This window comes from Lynx canadensis, chromosome B4 (genome assembly GCF_007474595.2).
Source record: "Lynx canadensis isolate LIC74 chromosome B4, mLynCan4.pri.v2, whole genome shotgun sequence".
In the NCBI taxonomy this organism is placed as follows: domain Eukaryota; kingdom Metazoa; phylum Chordata; class Mammalia; order Carnivora; family Felidae; genus Lynx; species Lynx canadensis.
In genome coordinates this window covers 32243224-32271140 of record NC_044309.1, presented here as the reverse complement: position 1 = coordinate 32271140, position 27917 = coordinate 32243224, and the positions used below count along the sequence as shown (strand labels likewise).

The following is a 27917-nucleotide window of genomic DNA, read 5'->3' as shown; positions in this document are numbered from 1 at the left end:
CTCCCCTGACCAATCAGCGGAGGCGGGAGAATCCTGGGCCCGCCCTTGTGCCTGGAGCCTCTCCCGCCCCTCGCGTGCTGGCGGCTGTGCTCCCGTACACCTTCTGGGGCGCCCTCGGTCCAGCCCCACTATCCAGAATGAACTGCAGTCTCCCACTCCTCTCACGCTTCCAAGCCTCAAACATCATCATTCTAAAAACCCCAAGAGGAGCACACCTTCCCGGTTCTCCCGCACAGCCCGGCCCCAGTCACGCTCCCGTGCACTCCAGTGGGGGTGGGTTCCCCACCGGCCCGGCTCACAGAGGGGCGCGGGGTCACCCACATCAGGCAGCAGCAGTAGGCCGGGACGTGACTTGTTTGAAAGGAGCCTAAAAACGCACGCGCAGGCAGAAAACCCCCATCCCAGTCCCCAAGTGCAGACTCGGGGAAAAAGAACCAAGAACTCAAACGCACTGAGCGCTGTGGAGACAATCGTGGCAAAACCTCGGTCTCTGCGGTCAAACCCAAGGTTACCAAAACTCTCCATCCGCAGAGGGCTCGCATGGCCGCAGGGACACTCCGGACCGCCTTAAGGGAGGCTGAGACTTGGGAGCGCGTAGACTCCGCCCCCTCTCCCGGCGATTGGCGCGCCCGGCTGAGGGCGGAGACCGAGTCCGCGCTGTATAAATATTCATGAGCCGGCCGGGCGGTGCGAGCGGGGCCGGAGCCGGGAAGTTGGGTGAAGGGCGCTGCTCCCGCCGAGGAGGAGGAGGAGGAAGAGGAGGAGGAGGTGGAGGAACAGGAGGCGGCGGCGGAGGCAGTGGTGGCTGGGCGCGGGCCGCGCCGCTCAGGTGTCTATTCCGCCTTCTGGTCTGGATTTGGGTCCGTGTGTCTAGCAAGAAGGGGACTGCCTACACCTCGCCGGATTCCTGGCCGAAGCGCGGAGCGGACTTTTACCGGAGGTGGAGTCTGTCAGTCCCGGCGGCGGACCGACGGACCGACGCCTGGGAGAGAGGGCGGCGGCCTCTGCGGAGGCGGGTCCCGAACTCCGGCGGCAGAGCAGCGCAGCGTTGGGGGGCAAGCATGAGTCCCTGGGGACAGAAAGGGGGCCGCAGGGGCTGACCCTGAGCGGCGAGCGGCCTGGCCCAGCCATCTTGACTGCGCACCGAGGCCCGAAAGGAAACTTGCTGTGCCGCCGCCCTCTGTGCCCGGCAAAGTCACCGCACCGTCCCCGGCGCCGCGTGGAGAAGTGGCCGGGCGCGCCGGAGAGAAAGCGAGCGAGAGAGGGACGATGAGCGGGGGGCTAGCCACTGTGCTGCGAGAGGGCTGAGTTCGACCGACCCGGAGTCATCAGGGCAGACTCTCGGGGACTGTGGTGCACGCCTGCGGCCACCCTCACTGCCGCTGCCCAGGCTTCGGGCCCCGCGGTGCGGACGCGTCCCGAGAAGGGACTAGGTTAACTGCAAGACACCCCCCACCCCCTCACTCCGCCCGCCTTCCGGGAGAGGCAGCAAGGAGACCAGCAGGGCACCCGCTCTCCCCTTCTCCGGCTCCCTTGCCGAATCCCCCGGCGCCCCTCCGCGCTCCGCCTGGAGGGCAAGGGCGCGGGGCCGAGGCGCGCAGCATGGAGTGGGGTTACCTGTTGGAAGTGACCTCTTTGCTGGCCGCCTTGGCGCTGTTGCAGCGCTCGAGCGGTGCGGCGGCTGCCTCGGCTAAGGAGCTGGCTTGCCAAGAGATCACCGTGCCGCTGTGCAAGGGCATCGGCTACAACTACACGTACATGCCCAACCAGTTCAACCACGACACGCAGGACGAGGCGGGCCTTGAGGTGCACCAGTTCTGGCCGCTAGTAGAGATCCAGTGCTCGCCCGACCTCAAGTTCTTCCTGTGCAGCATGTACACGCCCATCTGCCTGGAGGACTACAAGAAGCCCCTGCCTCCTTGCCGCTCGGTCTGCGAGCGCGCCAAGGCCGGCTGTGCACCCCTCATGCGCCAGTACGGCTTCGCCTGGCCCGACCGCATGCGCTGCGACCGGCTGCCGGAGCAGGGCAACCCCGACACGCTGTGCATGGACTACAACCGCACCGACCTCACCACAGCCGCACCCAATCCGCCGCGCCGCCTGCCGCCGCCGCCCCCGGGTGAGCAGCCGCCCTCCGGCAGTGGCCACGGCCGCCCGCCCGGGGCCAGGCCCCCGTCCCGCGGCAGGGGCGGTGGCGGCGTGGACGCAGCGGCGCCCCCCACGCGCGGCGGCGGCGGCGGCGGCGGCGGGAAGGCGCGGCCCCCTGGCGGCGGCTCCGCTCCCTGCGAGCCGGGCTGCCAGTGCCGCGCGCCCATGGTGAGCGTGTCCAGCGAGCGGCATCCCCTCTACAACCGCGTCAAGACCGGCCAGATTGCCAACTGCGCGCTGCCCTGCCACAACCCCTTCTTCAGCCAGGACGAACGCGCCTTCACCGTCTTCTGGATCGGCCTGTGGTCTGTGCTGTGCTTCGTGTCCACCTTCGCCACCGTCTCCACCTTCCTCATCGACATGGAGCGCTTCAAGTATCCTGAGCGGCCCATTATCTTCCTGTCGGCCTGCTACCTCTTCGTGTCTGTCGGCTACCTGGTACGCCTGGTGGCGGGCCACGAGAAGGTGGCGTGCAGCGGCGGCGCGCCCGGAGCGGGCGGTACGGGAGGCGCGGGCGGCGCGGCGGCGGCAGCGGGCGCGGGCGCGGCGGGCGCGGGCGCGGGTGGCCCTGGCGGGCGCGGCGAGTACGAAGAACTGGGCGCTGTGGAGCAGCACGTGCGCTACGAGACCACGGGCCCGGCGCTGTGCACCGTGGTCTTCTTGCTCGTCTACTTCTTCGGCATGGCCAGCTCCATCTGGTGGGTGATCCTGTCGCTCACGTGGTTCCTGGCGGCGGGCATGAAATGGGGCAATGAGGCCATCGCTGGCTACTCGCAGTACTTCCACCTGGCCGCGTGGCTCGTGCCCAGCGTCAAGTCTATCGCCGTCCTGGCGCTCAGCTCCGTGGACGGCGACCCGGTGGCCGGCATCTGCTACGTGGGCAACCAGAGCCTCGACAACCTGCGCGGCTTCGTGCTAGCGCCGCTCGTCATCTACCTCTTCATCGGCACCATGTTCCTGCTGGCCGGCTTCGTGTCGCTCTTCCGCATCCGCTCAGTCATCAAGCAGCAGGGCGGCCCCACCAAGACGCACAAACTGGAGAAGCTCATGATCCGCCTGGGTCTCTTCACCGTACTCTACACCGTGCCCGCCGCCGTCGTGGTCGCCTGCCTCTTCTACGAGCAGCACAACCGCCCGCGCTGGGAGGCCACGCACAACTGCCCGTGTCTGCGGGACCTGCAGCCAGACCAAGCGCGCCGGCCCGACTACGCCGTCTTCATGCTCAAGTACTTCATGTGCCTCGTGGTGGGCATCACCTCGGGCGTGTGGGTCTGGTCCGGCAAGACTCTCGAGTCGTGGCGCGCCCTGTGCACCCGCTGCTGCTGGGCCAGCAAGGGTGCTTCGGGGGGCGCGGGCGCTGGGGCCGCAGGGGGCGGTGGGGTGCCGGGAGGTGGTGGGGGCGTGGGGTCCGGTGGGGGCGGGGTCCCGGGCGGTGGGGCGGGATCCCTCTACAGCGACGTCAGCACCGGCCTGACGTGGCGATCTGGCACGGCCAGCTCCGTGTCTTATCCAAAGCAAATGCCATTGTCCCAGGTCTGAGAGGAGGGGAGGGGGCACCCGGAAGGAATGGGGAGGGGGGCGAGGAAACCTAGTGCAGCGAAGGGACACTCGACGGGCTGAGGTTCCCACCCCTTCACCGTGTTGATTGCTATTAGCATGATAATGAACTCTTAATGGTATCCATTAGCTGGGACTTAAATGACTCGCTTAGAACAAAGTACCTGGCATTGAAGGCTCCCAGACCCAGCCCCCTTTCCTCCATTGATATGCGTGGAGCTCCTCCCGCCAGGCGTTAATCTCTGTTGGCAGCGGAGGGTGGACTCTGCTGCTGCGTTTCAGAACGCAAGGTTTGTAGCCCTCGCTGGTTGCCATTTGCTGAGCTTGAAGCCAGATCTACAGATTTCACCTGAGGGACCTGTTTTTCTCCCTCCATTCTCCTACGTAAATTCTTACTCCTAACATATCCTAGAGGAGGGATGACCGCGACCTAATGGAATTGCACGGTTTGGGTATTCTTAATGACCAGGCAAATGCCTTAAATAAACAAACAAGAAATGTCTTAATTATACACCCCAAGTCAATACGGGTTTCTTACATTAGAGGATGTATTTATATAATTATTTGTTAAATTGTAAAAAATGTGTAAAATATGTACATATTCAAAGATATACAGTCTGTACATTTTTTTTTGTAAAAAGTTTAGAGGCCACCCCTGTAAGAACAAATATAAGTATTCTATTTTGTCAATAAAATGACTTTTGATAAATGATTTAAACATCGCCCTCTCCCCCTGCCTCTTCTAAGCTGTTACCTTTAAAGTGCTTGCTAAGGACACGCTGGAAAAAAAATGGACATTTTCTGGTTTCTCATTTTGTACTCTGACCTTAGGCATGGAGAAAATGACCTGTTAAACTCTAGTTCTTAAGTTGTTAGCAAAGTAAATATCACTGTTGAACTGAAATCAAAATTGAGTTTTTGCACCTTCCCCAAAGATGGTGTTTTTCATGAGAGCTCTTTTCTGATCCATGGATAACAACACTCACCTTAGTGTATGTAAGTGGAACTTTTGCAAGGCAATAATTGCACTCAGGCCTTGTTATTTATCTTGTATAATATGACTAAAGGCTTCAAAACCCCGCATTTATTTCTTGGCGTGCCTGATTTTGAAAGCACCTGGGTTTTCAGGGACTGAACACACTGCTGAAGTGCAGACGTTAATGTTTTAAACCATCGATCGCACTTTACAGTGTAAGTCACTTGACTATCTGGTAGCGGAGCAGGCGTTCTTTAATGGATTAAACTAACGGGTTAACATCTTAATAACCTTCCAGGCTTGTGTATATCAAATGTGCTTCTTTTTCTAGAGAAAAAGCTATTGTTCCTCTGTCAAGACTAAGCTAATTTATTTGAGCAGAAGGCTGTTGAATTAGCAGAAGAATGCTTTGGCAATTGTTGAACTTTTTACCTGTCTGCCCAGTGGCCCAGCACATCATTCCTTTAAGAGGAGCTAAATGAATAGGGTTAATCTGTAGGGAACTTGGTCTTTTGAGTTTGAAAAACTTTGATCTTTTCTCCTCTCCAAATGTGCTGTATAGTCTGAAGTTTCTTTCCCTGCTGCCCGGCTCCTCTTGGTGCAGACCAATTGGCCACCGCGGAGCCTTAAAGTTCTTCCATTAAAGGGATGTGGGACTTTTACTTTAAAAAGGAGAGAGAGCGAGGGAGAGGAAGACTTGTAACAGTTAGTGAAGACCAGAGGCACAAGTGCGCTCAGCCTTTTAAACAGCTTTTCCCGGCATTGTTAGCCAGCCTGCAGGCAGCTAGGCATGGGTTGAAGCATTATAGAAAAGGGCTCTGAATGCCCTACAGGTGGTCTGTGCACATAATCCCCCAATTTAAAGCGTTTTCCTTTGCTGGACAATTGCATTACAAAACTCCCTTCTTTTTCGCCCCTAATTGAACCAATGAACTATTATAAACTACAAGTTTTTCTTAAAAAAAAAAAAAGGAAAAAAACCCTCAGTGCCTAAATTCTATTGAGTAAATTCTGGCAAGTTTTCTGAACTGAACCTTTTAAAAGCACCGGAAGTAAATGCTTCTTCAGACATTTCACTTTTCCAGATATTTTTATTCCTCATGCTTGTTATTTTCTGACAGATTAGCAATAATTTAAAAGTAATTGGTAAGGTTGTGTGTTCATACTGAAAAGATAGCCCCAGGTCCCTTATTAACCTGTCAATCAAGATAAGAAATGGGCAGCTACCCCTGCTAATGATGGGGGGCATCAAACATTGCAGGGCGGAGGCGACATGTTCTCTGCATCCTGCTAAAATGTTTGTTCTCTTTACTTTTCTTAATAGGAATATTTCGTGATTAAAAAAAATTTTTTTTAATTAATAGGATGGAAACTACTTCCTTGGCTGATCTTTCTCGTGTGAGAGGCTTTTAAGAAGAGTTTCTTCGTAGAAACATTTTGCAAATCCTTTCCAGAGTAATTCTTGGTGGTAATTGGATTTTTAAATTAGATATGCCATAAAAGAACACCTCCTTTAGCTATCATGCTGATTATATTTCTTAAAGTCAGAGGCACTGTAAAATCTTCACCTCCCAGCAGTTTTATTTATTAAAGAATTACTGTTTTGTAACTTAAGTCCCAATAAGTGGCCTGCATCGAACCCATGTGGTGACGCTCATATAGAGTATATAAGCCAGCCATAAACTTTACAGTTTCAGTAATAAAGTGTAATTTTGAGGGCACTTCCCATAGTCTTTAACACATATATGGGGTGGGGAGAGAGCTAAAAGTCACTACTTAGCATATTGGTGTTCTAACATAGCAGCATTCTCATTATTGACACATTTCCAACTATGTGACAGTGGGAAGTGTCCAACTTTGAAGCGTTTTACCTTTATTAATTTTTCAACATATCTTTGTAAAATGCCATACTTGATAGCTTTTGCAAAATGACTATAAATGTGCACAATATAAACAAGTTTATTAAACAAGGAAAAAAACCCTCCTGACATTCTGAGGCCAACTCTTAGAAGATTTTAGTAAGACCTGCACCTGTAATCACTAAAGACTGATTTTAGAAACATACTGAAACACAAGTGCTGGTTCTTTGCCTTGAAAACTAAAGCTTGAGTTGCAAAGTTGCTAATATCCAAATGGTATCTATTAATAGAATAAAAGACTCAAAATTTATTTGGGGGGTGGGAAAATGGAGGAAGAGTCTCATTTTGGACATTTGCCTTAGTTAGACAAATGAATAGGTTCCTTGCCAGAACACCCTCTTTGTGCTACATTAACTATATGGAACAAGTGTTTTGTTTTTTTTTTAATTTTGTCAAACATGGGAGGTGAGGGAGCAGGGAGGGGATATGGTTAATGTGTGGCTAGAAGATAGTGTAAATAAAATCTAATATGGTTAAATCCATTAGTAAAGCCAAAGCTCATTATAATTACTTGTGGGGAAAGCCATGTGAACCACTTTGCTTTATAATAAATGCAATTTGAAAGTACTATAAAAGGGGACAGAGTGGGGGGGGTAGTGTATAAGAACGTTTAAGGAGCAAACTGTCATTATTACAGTTTCCTAACTTGCACTGATGGCATTGCAGTTTCCTGTAATCCTTGAAAGTTTCGGGGAAGAAAATCAGAATGTCTTGCCAAAAGAAAAATTACACAGAGACTCAAGCAGTTGCAGAGTACAGGACGCAATTGAAAGTATAGGTGCAAACATTCTGTAAAGTCTCTCCAAAACAAATCACGTGTAGCCATCTGCTTTCCACGTGTGATACCATACCGCCACCTTGTGGTACCCAAAGTTCCAGAACTGGGAGGTTCCTTCATTCAATTCCTTCATTCAAAAATACTGAGCCTCCACAATGCTGGCCCTGTCCCATGCACAGTGCCCACACAGAGGGCCTGCAAGCATTTTGTATTCATAATTTTGAATTCTTCAGTTTAAGGCCCCACAATATCTTATTCAATTAAATACTCAATATAAACTTTATACTAAAAATGTAATTAAGTTCTATCTTTCTGAAATTATCTTCTGATTAACTTTTATTTAAAGAGTGGGCTACTCCCCAAAGATCCACCACCTAATGAGGATGGATCCAAAATTTAATGGGAGAAAGGATGAATCAGGAAGAATATTTTGAGGTGGCATGTAGTTGGCTCGCTTAATGTACTGTTTTCCAGTTTCCCACTTAGCGGTTGATCTGCTGAATCCAGTGGACACTCTTCAGTGCTGTACATGAATGCTATTGGGTTGGGTGGGATGCAGGCTGTCCCGGTTACCCAGCCAGGTGTTTGTGGGAACACACCAAAGAATAGAAACTGTGCTGGGAAACAAGGTCAGCCAAAGGGAGGAAGGGAGAAGCATCTGCTCTGGAATGTCTGAGCCCTGAGGGAGGAAGATTCCCATACACAACAGTGTGGGAAGACCAGGCCTTTAAGGGGGCAGAGGCTGCATATAGGGAAGAGGCAGCCTTACAAAGCCTACATCTGAAGACTTCCTGTTCTGAGAATCAGAACGGCTGATGGGGAAAGGAGGGAAGGAGGAAGCACTAGTCAAGGGGATACAACTAAAGATGTTAGAGGTCATCTACCAAGATCATGGAATTTTTAAAGACAGAGATCCCAGGGTCATGGAGAACTTTGCTACTCCATGGACAATTAGCAGGGGCAAGATCTAGGAGCATGATGGATACGTAGAATCTCAAGTCTTGCTTGCTGAATTAGAAGCTGTATTGTAACCAGATCCCCAAACCCAGAAGCCCAAAGAGGTCCAGACATGCCAAAGTTCATACAATCAAGAGCAGACCTAGGCCTAGAAGCCACTAATCCTACTTGCCATTCCTATTTCTATAGTTCTTTCCCAGCTGCTCTGCTGTCTCTGTAAATCCCTGAGATCATCACTATGTGCATCCATGCCTGAACATCATGATCTTACCAGAGCTATGTTTACTAGTTACACAATCAGAGCACAGTACATGTTTCTCCACAGTTTGGTGCTGACCTACACACAAGAACATACACACAGACTGAGAGTCTGCCAGATAGCTTTGGAAAGGTTTGCCTCTTAGGTCCCTGATTGACTTAGGCCAACTCACCTAATCTTTGCTGCCTATGATCACAGTAATGCAATAATTGGCATAGTGAACATTTTCTTAGTTAATACGAAAGGCCCAAGGGCACAGAGTCTGCCTGCTAGCTTAGTGAGGAGGAGCAGTGACCTGGAGAGCTCATAGTGGGGAGAGGAGCCAAATGTGGGAAATGCCTGCCCTGGTCAGCAGAAGCTTCAGGGGCCTTCAGGAAGAGCCCAGCTCAGGGTCGAGGATGGAAGGTGAACAACAGAGCCAGTGGGCAATGAAGGGAAAGGAAGGGAGCAGGAAAAGATCTTGGGGCCTATGAACTACAAGGAGAGCATCCTGGAAATCTCAGGAGTGAGAGAACAAATCAAAAAGCAAATTAGTTCAGCAGATTTAAGCCACAGGCCCTAGGAGATGGCCCTAGGAGGATGGGTAGTATCTGAAAGGGCAAATGGTGGCTACAGAAAGATGGAAGTAAAGGAAGACTGGCCAGGGCAAGAGCAAAGTCAAGATAAATTTTAACTAAACAACCACGGTTTTTGTTATTGTTGTTGTTTTTAAGTTTGTGTATTTATTTGCGAGAGAGCACGCACACATGCACATATGCAAGCAGGGGAGGGGCAGAGACAGAGAAAGAGAGAGAATCCCAAGCAGGTTCCATGCTGTCAGCCCAGAGCCCAACAGGAGGCTCAATCCCATGAACTGTGAGATCATGACCTAAGCTGAAATCAAGGGTCTGATGCTTAACCAAGTTTTAATGGGTTTCCAAGCCTTGGCAGAGAACTACTATTCACAAAAGACAAAGTACCTATTTATATCACCTTATGTAACAGTAAGGTGAGCTAAAAATGAAATTAAGCTGTATTGAAACTTTTATTTAAAGAGTGGGCTACTCCCCAAAGATCCACCACCTAATGAGAACATATCCGAAATTTAATGCGAGAAAGGATGAGTCATGAAGAATATTTCGAGGTGGCATGTAGTTGTCTCACTTATGTAAATGCACTATTTTCCAATTTCCCACTCAGAGGTTGATCTGCTGAGTTTTCTAAATTAGAGAAACAATCTCCAGCATAGGTCCCTTAACTTGTTTCTAATGAAGTAACACCCTGCAGTGGTTCTCACTCCTGCCTACAAATCTGAAGCACTTCGGGTGTTTCTTAAAAATACCCATTCTGTGGCACCACTCCTAGACCAATGCAATCAAAATTTGGGGGGATGGAATGTGGGAGTCAAAGTTTCTAAAACTATCCTAAGTGATTCTCATATGTGGCCAGGGTTGAAAACCAGAGAACATAAGTGAATATGGTGTTATGACCTAAAATGAAACAAAATAGAAATTGATAAAGCAAACTAGCTATTGTCATCCAACTTGATTGATTTAAATAGAAGTGGGTTTTTTTTTTCTTTTTTTCTTTTTGTCACCTTGAGTTAAGTAAATATTTGGGAGACGACAGGAGTGCCCTCACCTGGTCCAAAGGCAGAACTTCATGCTTTGTTGTTTGGAACTGAAGATGTAACCACACAGAGCAGTTTTGGAAAACCCTGCTTTCTTTCACTTGTAAAGAAGTAAGAAAGAATTGTTTACATAGGGATAATTCTATTAAACTAGAAATTAAACCCAATCTGTGGACCTAAAAGGAACCAACGATGTTGATATATTAGTTAGGAAGGATATTAAAAATGTTTTCTTTTTCTTCAGTAAATGTTTATTCAGTGGAACCAACTCAGCTGGAAGTGAAAGCTCATCCTGTAGTGACCTAACAAGAGCGTGACTTTCCAAAAACAGGTGGTCTGTCATTTTACAGTCCAGGAGGCAGGTTGGCTGAAATCCTAAATATGTGTCAGTATGTGTATGCATCTTTAAAGGGAACCTGATACTATCTTACCTAATGATGGAACTTTGCTCAAGTTTTGGAATTTGAGGATAATGTTTATGCAGTGCAGAAATCTACTTTCTGTGGATCCTCTGCAAGATGTAACAAGTCCTTAACCAGAGACCCAGAAAATAAGATTCATTTCTGCAAGTAAACTCTGAGGTTTTCCTGAGTCTATGTAACAAATATGATTTTAGATCTTAACTGGTAAGCCTCATGAATTTCTATAAGAAGTCTGAGCAGAGGGTAATAGGTCATGAAAGGGATACAAACTTTGTGTAATACTATTAAAGAGTATCTTGTAGCTATATGAGAGATGTAGCTATGAGAACCAAAAATAAGCTAATTATTCAATTTAATCATTCTGGAAAATATCTTATAAAGAACATTATTTTTACATGATTAACTAGAGGAACTCCAGTAAACTGCAGAAAGGCAATAAAACAGAGACATTAAGAACACTGACTCTGAACCCACTGCCTGGCTCCACTTGTGTGTGATCTTTGGCAAGTTACCTGTCCTCTCTCTGCCTCAGTCTCCTCATCTGTAAAATGGTATTAAGAATAGTGCCACTTCATAGGGTTGTTGGGAAAATTAAATCTTAATACAGATAAAATGCCTATAACAAGTCAGCTACCATTATTAAAGAGCCAGTTTTTTATTGTAGTGATGCTTCTATGTATATTTTGTCTTGTTTATGTTTTGCCGTGGTTAAAAAAAAACGCATAGCACAAACTTTACCATCTTAACCAGTTTTTAAGTGTACATATTTGTAATGTTAAGTATATTCACGTTGTTGTGAAACATCGCCAGAACTTTCTCACCTTGCAAACCTAAAACTCTACAGATTAAACAATGCCCATTCCCCCTCCCCTCAATCCCTGGTAACCATCATTCTTTCTGTTTCTGTGAATTTGACTATTATAGCTACCTCATAGAACTTGGACTCATACAATATTTATCTTTTTGTGACTTATTTCACTTAACATAACGTCCTCAGAGTTCATCCATGTTGTAGCATGTGACAGTATTTCCTCCTTTTTTAAGAGTGAATAATAATCCAGTGGATGTATACATCACATCCTCTCTGTCTATCCATCCATTGATGGGACACTCAGGTAGCTTCCACCTCTTGGCTATAGTGAATGATGCTCCTATATATATATATATACAGGAGCATCATTCACTATATCACATCTTCTTTATCCATTCATCTGTTGATGGACACTTGGGCTGCTTCCATAGCTTGGCTATTGTAAATAATGCTACAATAAACATAGGAATACAATATCCCTTAGATTAGTGTTTTCATATTCTTTGGGTAAATGCTGAGTAGTGTGATTACTAGATCATATGGTAATTCTATTTTTTAATTTTTTGAGGAACCTCCAGGCCGTCTCCCATGGTGGTTATACAAGTTTGCATTCCCACCAAAAGTGAACAACACATCCTAACACTAGCTGTTTCATGTGTTTTTTATTTTAGCCATTCTGACAGGTGTGAGGTAATATCTCATTGTGGTTTTGATTTGCATTTCTTTGATGATGAGTGACGTTGAGCAGCTTTTCATGTGTCTGTTGGCCATCTGTATGTCTTCTTTGGAAAAAATGTCTGTTCATGTTTTCTTCCCATTTTGAAATTAGATTATTTGAGGGTTTGGTGGGAAATGTATAAGTTCTTTATATATTTTGGATATTAACCCTTTATTGGATATGTCTTTTGCAAATATCTTCTCCCATTCCATAGGTTGCTTTTTAGTTTTATTGGTTATTTTCTTTGCTGTGCAGAGCCTTTTTATTATGATATAGCCCCAAGAGTTTATTTTTGCTTTTTTTCCCTTGCCTCAGGACACATATCTAGAAATATGCTGTTACCGCTGATATCAGAAAAATTACTGCCTATGATCTCTTCTAGGATTTTAGTGACTTCAGGTCTCACATCTTAACACATTTTAGTTTGGTGTAAGGAAGTGGTCCAGTTTCATTCTTTTTCGTGTAGCTGTCCAGTTTTCCCACAACCATTTATTGAAGAGACTGACTTTATCCCATTGTGTATTCTTGTCTCCTTTGTTAACGATTAATTGACCATAAAACTGTGGGTGTATTTCTGGGATTTCTATTCTGTGCCATTTATCTGTGTGTCTATTTTTGTCCCAGTTCCATACTATTTTGATTACTGCAGTTTGTAATATAATTTGAAGTCTGAAATTGTGATACCTCCAGCTTTGTTTTCCTTTTTCAAGATTGCTTTGGTTATTTGAGCTCTTTTATGGTTTCAATTTTAGGATTGTTTGTTCTCGTTCTGTGAAAAATACTCTTGGTATTTTGATAGGTATTGCATTAAATCTGTAGATTGCTTCAGGTAGTATGGGACATTTTAACAATATCTGTTCTTCCAATCCATAAGCATGGAATGTCTACATTTGTTTGTGTAGTCTTCAGTCTCTTTCCTCAGTGTTTTATAGTTGTCAGAGTACAGGTCTTTTACTTCCTCAGTTAAGTTCATTCCTAGGTATTTGTTTTGGTGCAATTGTAAATGGGATTGTTTTCTTAACTTCTCTTCCTATATTTAGTGTATACACTGTATTTAGTGTATAGAAATACAGTGGATTTCTATACATTGACTTTGTATTCTGTTACCCTACAGAATTCATTTATCAGTTCCAGTAGTTTTTTGGTGAAGTCTTTAGGGTTTTCTTATTTGTACTATCATGTCATCTGCAAATAGTAAGAGTTTTACTTTTTCCTTATTGATTTGGATGCCCTTTATTCCTTTCTCCTCTCTGATTGCTGTGATTAGGACGTCCAATATTATGTTGAATAAAAATGGTGAGAGAGGACATCCTTGTCTTGTTCCTGACCTTAGGGGAAAAGCTCTCAGTTTTTAACCATTGAGTATGATGTTCACTGGAGGTTTTTATAGAAGGCCTGTATTCTGTTGAGGTACATTCCCTCTAAACCTACTGTGTTGAGGGTTTTTATCATGAATGGACATTGTGCTTTGTCAAACGCTTTTTCTGTGTCTGTTGAAATAATCACATTTTTTATCCTTTCTTTTATTGATGTGATGTATCACATTGATTGATTTGTGAATATTGAACCACCCTGACAACCCATGAATAAATCATACCTGATCATGGTGAATGAATTTTTTAATGTATTGTTGGATTTGGTTTGCTAATATTTTGTTAAAGATTTTTTGCATTTATGTTCATCAGAGATATTGGCCTGTAGTTCTCTTTTTTTGCTGTGTCTTTATCCGGTTTTGCTGTCAGGGTAATGCTGTCCTCATAGAATGAAGCTGGAAGTTTTTCTTCCACTTCTATTTTTTGGAAAAGTTTGAGAATAGGTATTAACTCTTCTTTAAATGTTTGAAAGAATTCACCTATGAAGCCATCTGGTCCTGGACTTTTGTTTGTTGGAAGTTTTTTGATTACTGATTCAATTTCATTGCTGGTAATTGGTGTGTTCAAATTTTCTATTTCTTCCTGTTTCAGTTTTGGTAAATTATATTTTTCTAGGAATTTCTCATTTCTTCTAGGTTGCCCAATTTTTTGGCATATAATTTTTCATAATAATTTCTTATAATCCTTTGTATTTCTGTGGTGTTGGTTGTTATATCTTTTCTTTCATTTCTGATTTTGTTTATTTGAGTCCCTTTCTCTTTTCTTTATCTTTCCTTTTCTTTTTCTTTTTTTTTTTAATGGGCTACAGGTGTAATTTTGTTGATCTTTTTGAAGAACCAGCTCCTAGTTTCATGATCTGCTCTATTGTTTTTTTAGTTTGTATATCACTTATTTCTCTTTTAATCTTTATTATTTCCTTCCTTCTGCTTGTTTTAGGTTTTGTTTGTTCTTGTTTTTCTAGCTCCTTTAGGTGCAAGATTAGCTTGTTTATTTAACATTTTTCTTGCTTCTTGAGGTAGCCCTGTATTGCTATAAACTTCCCTCTTAGAACCACTTTTGCTGCCTCCCAAAGATTTTGGACCATTGTGTTTTCATTTTCACTTATCTCCATGTAATTTTTGAGTCTTCTTTGATTTCTTAGTTTACCCATTCATTTGTTTAGTAGCACATTATTTAACCTCCATGTATATGTGTTCTTTCCCAATTTTTTCTTGTGATTGATCATAAAGCTGTAGTCAGAAACATGCATGAATGTCTCTGATCTTTTTGAATCTGTTGAGACTTGTTTTGTGGCCCAGTATATGATCTATTCTGGAGAATGTTCTATGTCCACCTTAAAAGAATGTTTATTCTGCTGTTTTGGGATGAAATGTTCTAAATATATCTGTTATATCCATCTAGTCCAATGCATCATTCAAAGCCACTGTTTCCTCATTGATTTTACGTTCAGATGATCTGTCCATTGATGTAAGTGGGGTGTTAAAGCTACTACTATTGTATTACTATTGATTATTTCCTTCATGTTTAGTTTTAACTGTTTTATGTATTTGGCAGCTTCCATGTTGGGTGCATAAATACTTAAAATTGTTATATTTTCTTGTTGGTGTGCCCTTTTACGATTATGTAGTGTCCCTCTCTGTCTCTTGTTGCAGTCTATGTTTTAAAATTTTTTGGTCCAAAATAAGTATTGCTATCTGGCTTTCTTTTGATACCCATTTGCATGTTGGATGTTTCTCGATCCCATCACTTTCAATCTGCATATGTCTCTAAGTCTGAAATGAGTTTTGTAGGCAGAATATAGCTGGGTCTTCAATCTGCATATGTCTCTAAGTCTGAAATGAGTTTTGTAGGCAGAATATAGCTGGGTCTTATTTTTTTTATCCACTCTGTCACTCTATGTCTTTTTGTTGGAGTGTTTAGTCAATTTACATTCAAAGTAATTATTGATACATATGTATAAATTACCATTTAGTTACTTCTTTTGTGGTTGTATTTCAAGTTCTTCTCTGTTCTTTTCTTCCCTTGCTCTCTTCTCTCGTGGTAAGTTGTCTTTATTTAGTGATATACTTGGATTCCTTTCTATTTTTTGCATATCTATTACTGGTTTTTGTATATGGTTACCACTAGGTTTGTTTATATCTTCTGCATATAGCAGTCTATATTAAGTTGATAGCTGCCTAAGTTTGAACCCATTCTTTATTCCTCTCCCCTCCATGTTTTACATGTATGGTGTCATACTTTACTTTTTTTTTTTAATTTTAGGAGCCCCTTGACTGATTTTTATAAATACACTTATTTTTACTACTTTTTTGCTTCCTACTTTTCTTACTTTTATTTATGATCTTTCCTTTCCAGTCTAAGGTCCCTTTTAATATTTCTTGTAGAGCTGTTTTAATGTTCATGAATTCCTTTAACTTTTGTGCATCTAGGAAACTCTTTACCTCTCCTTCTATTCTCTCTTTTTCACTACTTTTTGCCATTTTAATTGCTATATATCTTGGTGTGGGCCTCCTTGGTTTGATTTTTATGGGGGCTGTCTGTGCCAGGTAGATCTGGATTTCTGTTTCCTTCCCCAGATTTAGGAAGTTTTAAGTTATTATTTCTTCAAATAAATTTTTGCTCCCTTTTCTCTCTCTTCTCCTTCTGGTATCCCCATAATTCAAATGTTGTTATGCTTGATGGAGCATAAGATTTCCCTAAGTTTTTTCTCATTTTGCAGAATTTTTTTTCTTTCACCTGCTCAGCTTGATTACTTCCCATTACTCTGTCCTCCAGGTCACTTATTTGTTCTTCTTACTCTAGTCTACTATTTATTCTTTCTAGTGTATTTTTAATTTCATTTATTGAATTATTCACCCCTGATTGATTCTTTTTTCTCTTTCTTAAGGATTCACTAATGTCCTCCACTCTTCCTCAAGTCTTTGATGAGTATCTTTATGATCATTTATTTACATTCTCTATCAGAAATTTTACTTATCTCTGTTTTGCTTAGGTCTCTTGGTGTAGTTTTGTTCTATTCTTTCATTTGGGATGCAGTTCTCTGTCTCCTCATTATTTCTAACTTTCTGTGTCTGTTTCTATGTATTAGAAAAGTCAGCTATGTCTCTTGCTTATGGCCTTCTGAAGAAGAGGTCCTATAGTGCCTTGTAGTGTAGGGTCCCCTGTTTACCAGAACCTGGCCCTTCAGTGGTGTCTTCTATGTGTGTTGCGTGTGTCCTGCTATTGTGGCTGAGCCACTTTTTCCGTTAGTCCAGTTGTCGGCAATGGCTTTCTTTGCCTGTTGTGGGCAGAGTTTGGTCTTTGCAGTGTTAGTAGGCCAGTCTTCGCTGCCTTAGGCTTGAGTTGAGTCAGACCAGACATTTCCAATGATTCAGTAGCACCAAACTGCAGGGCACTTTTTGTGTTGTTCTCTGAGAAGCTTTCACTGGAGAGGGGAGGGCCTGCAATCAAACCAACTGTCTGCACCCAACCCACTGCTGGTGCTGCATTCTGACTGGTGTATGTAGTTATCTTTCTTCTCCCGAGGTCAAGAATCACTTTGGAGCAGTGCTGGCCCCTGTCAGGGCTGCTAGCACACTGCCAGGCTTGTGGCCCCAGTTTGAATAGGCTCCTGAGAAGAGTGTGTTGGAGGGTGGGTACGGGTGCAGATCCTCAAAGTACGTGGTGCATGGTGCGCAGTTTTAACAAGGTTTACATGCGATCCATCAAAACAGGGGATCCACTGCTGCTGCCCCAGGACTGAGGCCCTGCAAAGTGGGCAGGTGGGAAGATGTGGTGTTGGCAAGGTTTGCACCAGTCTTCTGGGGGAAGGGGACCATAGTGCCCGGAACGAGGCAAGCCTGGTGCTGAGAGCAGATCCCTGAAGCCTGGATGGGCAGAGCTTGGTGTAAACAAATTAAGTAGTGAAAGTCTGTGGAGCACTGGTTCTTATAGGTGGATGGACAAATGTTTATGCTGGGAGGCTGGGGAGGAAAATGGCACCTGACAGCTCCTTTGTTCCTGGAGGGGTCTCCCAGTTATCTCTGTCCCTCTAGGATATGCTCTAAGATTAATAAATAACCCTTTCTCCTGTATTCCCCAGGCATTTCTCAAAATGCTGCTTCCACGCTATATATCTCTATGAGCTGTTTGTTACGCTATCTCTTTAAGGTCAGGGACTCAGCTTCCTCTCACTCTCCCAGCTCTCTCAGAGTCCAGTCTACTGATTTTTAAAATTCTAGGCTTTAAGTCCCACTGGTTGAAAGAACTCACAAAATTTGGCCCCTCTGGTTTTTAAAGCCAAATGTTATACAGAATCATCTCTCCTGTGTGGACTCTCCAGTGTGATAGTCTGTTTCTCTCCCTTCTCAGGTCCCTCCCTCCCAAGGACAGTCCCACAGGTAAGTTTAGCTTCCCACCAAGTCTTGGCCCTTCCTACCCTCTTCAGTATGGCCTCTTCCTTACATTTAGTTGTGGAGTTTATTGTGCCAGCCTTTGGGTTGTTTTCTGGGTTATTTACAGTGATGTAAGTGTTACCCAGTTGTGTCCATGAGATGAAGTGATCTTAGGGTCCTCCAACTCCACCATCTTCCCAGCAATCCCATTACTTGTTATCTTCCAGGTTTTGGTAGTAGCCACTTTAATGGCTCTGAGGTGATATTTCATTGTGATTGTGGTTTGCATTTCTCTGATGATTACTAATAACAAGCATTTTTTTATATACTGGTTGGCTATTTGTGTATCACCTTTGGTGAAATGTCTATTCAGGTCCTTTGCCCATTTTTTAATCAGGTTATATGATTTTTTGTTGTTGTTGAGTTGTAAGAGTTGTTAATATATTCTTGATATTAGTGTCTTACCAGATATATGATTTGCTAATATCTTCTCCTTTTCCATACATTACCTTCTCATTGTGTTGATTGTGTCCTGTTATGTATGCAAGTTTTAAATTTTGATGTAGTCCCATTTACCTATATTTGCTTTTGTTGCCTATTCTTTTGGTGTCATATCCAAGAAATCACTGCCAAATCCAATATCATGAAGCATTTTGCCTCTGTTTTCTTCTCATGTGCATTTTTAAAGCAAAATGGACAAACTGGCAATGGTAATAAATAAAACAAACACATCATTCTTAAAAGATATAGATAGCAGAACCCTTGCACAGCAGTGGATTTAGGGCCCTTTCTAATATAATAACACTCCTTACTTCATATGGGACATTTGCCTATATAGGAAAAAATTCAATATTGATCCTGTCCAGAGTCCAGACCAAGCCTAATGTTCTACTGTGAAAATAGTTCTCTGTAAGAAAATAAATCCCAGGGCATAGTACAGGCTTAGAAGTTGACTGTATTCCCAGCCCAGGGACAGAACATTGAAATCAGGACACCTGATTGCAAAGAGGCATGTTATCTTATTTCTTGACTGATAAATACTAACTTATGCAAATAAATTATTTTCTCCTAGAAACCATAATTATCTCAAAAATGTATCTACTCTTAAGAAGCATAAAATATTTGTTTAAATCTTAAAATACACAAACTTTAAATTTGGTTATCAAAAATTCTATTTTTAGAAATAATATTCTTAAAATGGAAGTCGATATTAAAAGCAGTTTGTTAGAACCAAATAATAGGTATCATTTCATAGCATCATGTCATTTCTGATCTAGAAGGAAATTGTGAACCCATTTAAGTCAATGTTTTTGATTCTGGTTGTACAGTAGGATCTGTCTATAAAATGCTGGTGCCTGGGCACTACCCCCCTTCAATGGTTCTGATTCGGTAGATTTGAGAACTACTCAGCTTGTACAACCGACCCCACATCTGTACTTGAAAATGAAGGCATAAAGCCGGTGACTGGTACCACCTTTCTTGACCACTTTCTGTTCTAGCTCTCACTGTTTTGCAAATGCTCCCTGCAAACACGTCATGCTTTTGAATGTGTTACCCTCTGCCTGCAAGTTTGTTCTCTCTTAGCAAACCGCTAGTTAGGGGTCTTTTATTTTTAAAGACCCAGGCAAATTTTTAACTCCTCTCTGAAGTCTTCCTTGACCGCTTCACACTGAGTTATTGTTCCTCCTTTCTCAACTCATTCCTCTCAATTGTCTTCCCAATTCATCCTTCTTGATATAACCCTTGCAACACTATATCTAATTTGTACATGTCTCTCTGTCTCTCCCACTGGACTGTGTGCTATTTCAGAGCCAGGACACTATCTTATTTACCTTATAGTAGGCTCTCAAAATTATGATGTTGTACAAAAAATTACTTCCCTAAAACATTGTGCCAGTGCCTAGAGAGAGATGCATAGAGACTTAAGACCTGTTCCTGTTTCCAAGGAGCTTAAGGACTAACAAGTGACACAGGACCTGCAGGGTCCAGTGTCAAAAAAAATTAACAGACCCAGAATTCTCTCAGATCTGTGATGGTGTCAGTTGACAATTTTCTGGTGCTGCAATGGGCAACTGATTTATTCTAATAACCAAAAAAAAAAAAAATCTGGTTATGCAAATTCAACTATTTTGAGAACTCTAAGACAGAAGAGACAAATGCAAAGAGAATGTTACCAACAATAACAACTTCAGGAACTTTTTTTTCCATTTTTAACTTTATTTTTTATTTTTTTAAATGTACATCCAAATTAGCATATAGTGAAGCAATGATTTCAGGACTAGATTCCTTAATGCCCCTTACTCATTTAGCCCATCCCCCATCCCACAAACCCTCCAGCAACCCTCAGTTTGTTCTCCATATTTATGAGTCTCTTCTGTTTTGTCCCCCTCCCTGCTTTTATATTATTTTTGTTTCCCTTCCCTTGTGTTCATCTGTTTTGTCTCTTAAAGTCATCATATGAGTGAATTCATATGATTTTTGTCTTTCTCTGACTGACTAATTTCACTTAGCATAATACCCTCCAGTTCCATCCACGTAGTTGCAAATGGCAAGATTTCATTCTTTTTGATTGCCGAGTAATACTCCATTTTATGTATATACCACATTTTCTTTATCCATTCATCCATCGATGGACATTTGGGCTCTTTCCATACTTTGGCTATTGTTGATAGTGCTGCTATAAACAACTTCAGGAACTTTTAGTGCCACCTTGGGATGGTAGGGTCGGAGAAAACTTTCCCATCTGAACTGGGCTTTGCTTAAGCAGTTTACAAATCATGTAGCATGTTTCCCCCAGAAGTGGTGATGGATTTGCTGTATTCCTTTGCTAAGAGATTTGGTCTCTTGAGCTCAAATATCAATAATCATAAGTAATTGGTTATATTCATTTCTTATTGTCACTCTAACAAATTACCACAAACTTCATGGCTTAGAACAACACAGATGTATTATTTTATAGTTGTGGAGGCCAGGGGTCCAAAATGGGCCTTATTGGGCTAAAATCATGGTTTGACAGAGCTACAACCTTTCTGGAGGCTTAAAGGGAGAATCTGTTTCCTTGCCTTTTTCAGCTTCTAGAAGCTGCCTGCCTTTCTTGGTTCATGACCCCTTCCAGCAATTACATCATTCCAACCTCTGCTTCTGATATCACATCTCCTTCTCTGACTCATCTGCTTCCCTGTTTTACTTATAAAGATCCTTATGATTACATCGGGCTGACCCAGATAATCCAGAATAAGAGATAATCACATCTCAAGATCCTAATTTAATTATACTGACAAAGTCCCTTTGCTATGTAAAATAACATCTTCACAAATTCTGGGGACTAGGGCATAGATACTTTGGGGGGACCATTATTCTGCTTACCATACTGGGATTAGAAATACAGTATATAGCAGCGCCTGGGTGGCTCAGTTGGTTAAGCATTGACTCTTGATTTCCACTCAGGTCATGAGCTCACAGTTCATGGGATCAAGCCCACGTTGTGCTCCATGCTGGCAGTGGATTCTACTTGTGTTTGTCTTTCTCCCTCTCTCTCTGCCCCTCCTCTGCACTCTCTCTGTCTAAAATAAATAAACATTTTTTTAAAAGAGGTACAGTATGTAGCTATAGATACTTTGCTTGTGAAAATGAACATATAAGTGTGTCCTAATGTATAAAAGTCCCTTTCTAGAACCCAGTGGTTTGCACCTTATTTGAATCAGTGCATTTAGGATATTGATACAAAGAGAAAAGGTTTATCTCTTGGACCTCATCCAGCCACTAGTTATTTTGTTCGTCCATCCATTTTACTCTAACCATCCATCCACCCATTTACCAATTGATCCATGCATTACCCATTTATGCTCCTTAATTTCTGTATCAATCAAAATAAGTTAGGCTTTGCTACAATAACAGCTCCAAAATCTCAGTGGCTTACCACAACAAAAAATAATTTGTCATTTACATGTGTCCACCATGTGTCAGCAAAGGGATTCTGTTCACCCTAGGTGCTCAGAAATCCAGGTTGGTGAAAGCTTTATCTTGGCATGTGCTTCCATTGTCCCTGTATATTTGGGAAGGAATATATCAACTGATTCTTAATCTCTTCCTGGAAATGACAGGTGTCATATCTACATGTGTCATTAACCAAAGCAAGTCATATGGCTATATGGTACCCAAAGGGCACAGGGAAGTAATCCTAGCATGTGCCCAAAAAAAGAAACTGGAAATACTTATTGAATGCCATTAATGACTACCACAGCTCCCCACACTAATATATTCACATGTCATCTTTCTCTTCACCATAGTTAAGTCTGCCTTCAACTGAAAGTAATGTAGTAAAATACAAAAAAAAAAAAAAAAAAGACTAAAATCAGAATTTATGTGTTCTTGCCCTAGTTTTTAAGTAGCTTATAATCTTGTCAATTTTTCTGGACTTGATTTCCCTTATCCATGAATGAGGATAATAATTATTGCTCTGCTGTTCTTTTTTTTCTCCCTCCCCCCCTTTTTTCCCCTTGAGGTATAATTAACATACTGTTGCTCTGCCTTTCTCACACAATTCTTCTGAGGAACAAATGATATGATTGAGACAAAAATCAGATATTTTAAATCTCTATTTATAAAAACAGAGAAGGAAATTCAAAATATATACTCTTCAATGAGATGTTTGTGATGTCCAATGTGTTATAATGGTTAAGGATCAGTGCTTTACCCACTCAAAAGAATTTCTTTTATTTTTAAAATTTATGCCATTCTAGAAGTCTGTTCATTCAACACATGTTTTTTGAGAACTGAGAATTACATTCGGTGTCTCCATTAACTGCCATGATATGGGAGGGGATTTTTTTGCACCATATTCAGTTGTAGACACTTTCTTCGTGTGAAACTAATTGACCCTGGAGAAAATGAAGTTACAGTTCATAGCAAGAAGAATATATAAATAGGAAAAAGAAGCAAAAAATAATATAGAAAAAAAGTTCAGATGAAGCAAAAAAAAAAAAAATTACATCAGAGTTGCAACAAAAAGCTGTAGTCCCAGCAATATTACATCCATGCAGTTTCCATGTTTTAGACTTGTAATTCCATACACTGGAAAATTTTACACTTCATAATTTTTATGCTGGAAAGTTGGATTTCATGTGAAGGAAATGACTAAGTCCAAAATACTCTAGGTTTAAAATGACTCACATACTCTTAAGATTAACAGAACCTAACACTGTATTATGATTTATATATTTGCACTTCAAAATTCTCAAAGGATTTAGCAGTCTGAGACCAAAGATTGGATTTTTCCAAATCACACAGAAGCTTTTAAATCCAAGTTTAGTCTAATTAAAGGATGAATGTGGTGAATTCCATGACTTTCCAACACAATCATATTGTGCCAACTCAAGAAGGATTAGTACAAGACTAACACAGATGTTTCCAAGTTCAATAAAGTAAGGGTGGGCCTGATGTGAGTCGATAACTCTTTTCTAGGCCCTGAAGTTACTGATTTAGTTTTACTGTAAGCTATTCATTAACTTGTGTGAGAAGTGTCAAGTTAACAACAAAAGGCGTTAATTCCATTTGGATTATCAGCAGTGTAAATTCCCTAGCACAATCAAGCCTTTACTGAAACATTTTGGATGCCATCCTATGTCCTCCTTTATGTGATTCTCCAGACCTATATTTTGCCTCTAAATCTCCCATGATATCCCCCATTCAACTAGAACCTATCTGGAGGCACTCTGCTGGGCTTGGGGCAAGGACCAACTTAAAAAGTAGGTGAAATGTGTCTTTGGGATCCTGTGAACTCTCTTTCTGCATCTTCCTCTTTGATGACTTCCATATTTCCTTCTCAGGTACCAAGTTCTGTCCTGTGTCCTTTTATTTACATTGAAATCTATTAGTCTCTTCACTAGCCAAACCCAGTAAGACTCTAAGGAAAGGAATACAGAACAGAGTACATGCCCTGTCCAAACCAGAATTTCTGTGAGGCATAAAAAAATATTATAGAAAGTATGCTTTCTGACCCAATAGTACCTAAATGGGTAATAATTTATTAGAAATAAATACAGGTGTTAGAAATACATCCAGGGTTACTGACAAGTTCTACTGGGGAGTTATACCTGGGCAGAGTTTTCCAACACCCCATTCATCCTACCACAAAGAAGATACATGCACTCCTTTACTTTTGAGTGACTCAGAGGAATCTTTTGTGGACCTTTGATGATCCCATTTAGAAATATGCAATTATTAATATATCATCTAGGCCCTATAGACCTCTTTGATCTACATGCCCACAAAGGCAAGCAACCATTCCTTCATTTCCCCAAATGTTCAAAGCCACCATGTTGCATCTACACCCTATTCCAGCCTCTGATTCCAAACTCAAACGCAGGGCCTTAAATTCTGCTTTACCCTCTGGTCCTGGTGTTTGCCCTTGATCTCCTCAAGTACAAAGAGCTACAGGTCCTGGTGTTCAATGCCTGGGCTCCCCTCTCTGTCTCTTGGCATCTCTTACACAAAGTTGGTCTTTGTGATTCCCATCTCTCCTCCTTTTCACACTCTTCCCTCTTTGGTGCCAACAACTTCTCTCTTTCCCAAGAACAGGCCCTCTCTCATCTTCCTCCTCCTTCTATCTCCATCATTTTTCTGATCTATCATGCTCACCAAATGCAATTGACCCATAAAGGACGATATAGGGAGCCATTCCTCCCAAGGCATTTGGATTTGGATTTTAAAAGGTATCCAAGCATGAATACTTAACTAAAGGGTTGAGTCTTTGATGGTTAATTTAAAAAATCAGCCATAGGTGGGCCCCCCTCAATTAGAAAAAAACACATAAGAGTTTTAGAAATAACATTTCACATCTGTGTTTTAAAGACTGGTTGGATTCACTTTGTGAGAAGTGTATTTTAAAAGTTTTATATAACTTTTGAAATTTAAGTTGTGGAAAAAGGCATGGTTAAATTTACTTAAAACCAAGGCAGACTGATTCTGTGCATGTTGGGTATCTGATAAGAAAAATCAAGTGCAAACAAACTTCTTTGTACTGGATTTGAGAGAGATACATAGAATGGGTTAATCAAGCAGCTGAGAAATCCTCTTTTGATTAAAAAAATCAGCAGTTGGCAAGGTAGTACTTCCGCAACCATAAGCATCTTCTCTGTTCCTAGCCCAGAAAAGGAGTGATTAAAAAGCCTTGAGCTGGCCAAGAGTTGATTACAGTGTGGGGAGAGCTTTTTTCCATAATGAGCCAAAAGTTCACAAGAAGCAGTGGGGTGTGGGAAAAGAACACAGGTTTTTGGAGTCAAGTTTAAATTCCTACCCCAGCTTCTTCCACTGCTGTGTGACCTTGAGAAAGTGAGCCTCAGTTTCCTTACCTATAAAATAGTATTCACAAGGCTACTGAGAAGATCAAAAGACATGGCCAATGCTCTTGGCATGCAGTAGACACTCAATAAGTGCTCTCTCCAGGCACAGGAACACCAGGTGACCTCTTTTGTGTGTTCGTGGTCAGCTTCTGCCCCTTTTCCTTACAGTGCTATTTCATACTTAAATCCTCTTCTCAATTCCCCACCCTTAGTGCCTCAATTCTCTCTCTAAACACACTTGGCCTAGAGAAACTCCCTTTCCCTCCAGTGAACATCCTTATTTGCTCCCACCCTTGCCCTTTGCCTCTGGTCTCTAAAGATTTCTCCTTTCTGGGCACCTGGGTGGTTCAGGTAGTTAAGCATCTGATTTTGGCCCAAGTCATGATCTCACAGCTCATGAGTTTGAGCCCCGTGTCAGGCTCAGTGCTGACAGCTCAGAGCCAGGAGCCTACTTTAGATTCTGTGTCTCCCTCTCTCTCTGCCCCTCCCCCACTCACGCTCTGTTTCTCTATCAAAAATAAATAAGCAAAAAATAAATAAATAAATAAATAAATAAAGATTTCTCCTTTATGCTGAAAGCCAATCCCCTTACCTGTGTTCTTTGTCTGATTGTCTACCAGCTCAAATAACTGTTCTGTTATTGATTCCCTCTCTACCTTATGTCTTCAAACCTCCCCTATGTGCTTCCCTTGCCCCATGGGCTTTAAGTGAAAATTAATTTTAAAAATTTTCATTGAACACCTACCCAGTCTCAAACACTATGCCATATATTAATGGGCTACAGTGGGGAACATGGGGCTTATTGAAGCTTCTCTGACCACTGTTTCTTCATCTGTGTCTTGAATACCCCTATAGTATTCTAACTATGTTGTGGAAGATAATGATATACTGTATTAAAAAATCCAGAGAGGGCACAAAACACTGCCTGGCACTAGTAAGTCCTTATTCAGAGTTAGAATCTAGTGAGAAATACAGCCCTGTAAACAGGAGGTCAGGAGACAGAATAAATAGTTATGGGCAGTTGAGAAGTTCCCATGGGATGACTTCTCCATATAACAGGAAGTAAAAATATGAGGATAGAAGAAAAGTTTAAAATGGTTTTTGGAGAAAAGAAAAGTGAGCTAACTAGAAAAATATCGAGTTAGGGGAACAGTGTTAAGGGCCCTACTGGAAACCCTGGATTTATGATGGCACAAATTTGGGTGCTAGAGCCATTTTCTCCAGAAAAGTCAGCTGCCAAGAAGCCCCTTCAGGCCACTACCCTGGCCATCTTCTCTTCCCAGCAACCTATGCATTGTCCCTGGGGCATCTTGTCCATTTGTGTCTGGAAAGTAAAAGTGGCAATAAAATATATTAGCATGTTGAAATTTAGTATTTCAAAGAAAAAGATAAATTCAGTCTGAGAAAAAGACAATTTGGCAACCAGAACAAAAAAGGGAAACAACAGTACAAGAACAGTTTCAAAAATAATCGAGTCTAACACTAACTCATGTCTATAAAATTAGTAATAACTCTCAGCTCTCTCCACCAAATAAGGTAGTGGAGGACACCTGAACACTCCCACTTACAATGACATAGTAATACGAGTAGAGAGTAAGAGCCTCTTCGGCCAGGGGAAGAGTCCAGACTGTGAGCCCACCTGAGGTATGGTAAAGACTATCCCTTCAGACTTGGCATGGACACCTGAGTAGTGTCAGAAGAGGGAACACAGAAGGAAAGAGTTTAGAGTTTTAAACTCAAACATGGATATTTGAGAACTTTTGGAGTTCTGACCCAGTCACCACTCAAGGTAAATAAATCAGGCTGCTTTGCTAAAGGTTCTGCTTCCTAAATTGGAAAACAAGAGATTGTAAGCAGCGATTGTAAGGATCCTGATAGCCTTGCTGACACCATTCACTTTTCCTGTCCATCAGGGTTACCAAGGAGATGTGGGGTTACCTGAAGCAGGAGGTAGATTCTGTGGGCAAGAATACCCAAAGATTTAACAACAGCTCTATATTGCTCATTCCCATATCTATCTCCTGTCATACCACTTTCTGAACTCTGGTCCAATAAGTCTAATTTCCCTCTAAGCATCTCCTCCTAAATGCTCCACAGCCAACTCAACCTTGGCAGTTTTAAATCACAAACTGTTAGCATCCCATCTCCTCCACCAGGAATTCCTCTTAGCAGGATGTAACCAAGTCAATCAAGCCAGGATCTCCTCCTCTCCCTCATTCCCCCAATCCAGCCAGTAACAGAATCATGTAGACTCTGCCTCCTGAACATCTGTCTCCTCTAGACAAATCTTTCTCAGCATCCCAATTTCCAGGGTGTAGATGGGTCTGGGGTTCCTGAGTTGAAATAAAGTAGATCAGGGAGAGGAGCCAGGGAGCAAGCCAAGATCAGCTCTTCATCAAGGCAGCAGGGAGCCATGGGCTAGAAAAGATAGAGTTGAATTGTTTTGTTTATTCTGGACTGAAACTTATTCCAGAAAAGCAATTTTCTCAAGTATGAAAGAAAAAAAAATCATTATTTAAATGATTACAACATAGAAGGCCTTTAAACACAAGCTGATTAAGTTCCTTTAAAAGTTGACCCAATTTGTAAATCTTATTGAATTTAAATATTTTATACACAACTATTTTAATTCCTGGTTAATTAGTAAAATATAATCAATGTGCCTCACTGTGAT

At 42.4% G+C, this 27917-nt stretch overlaps 1 protein-coding gene across 1 annotated transcript; it reads left to right on the top strand.

The window, feature by feature from the left end:
* The first annotated feature begins 1587 nt into the window (after window positions 1–1587).
* On the top strand, window positions 1588–4417 carry FZD8 (frizzled class receptor 8). Its single transcript, XM_030322066.1, has one exon. The coding sequence runs from the start codon at window positions 1603–1605 to the stop codon at window positions 3685–3687; it is 2085 nt and encodes a 694-aa protein (XP_030177926.1). The 5' UTR covers window positions 1588–1602; the 3' UTR covers window positions 3688–4417.
* Window positions 4418–27917: the final 23500 nt, after the last annotated feature.

What these genes read in the sequence shown, in the direction of transcription:
- FZD8 (XM_030322066.1), top strand. Translation starts at nt 1,603, where the DNA reads ATGGAGTGGGGTTACCTGTTGGAAGTGACCTCTTTGCTGGCCGCCTTG.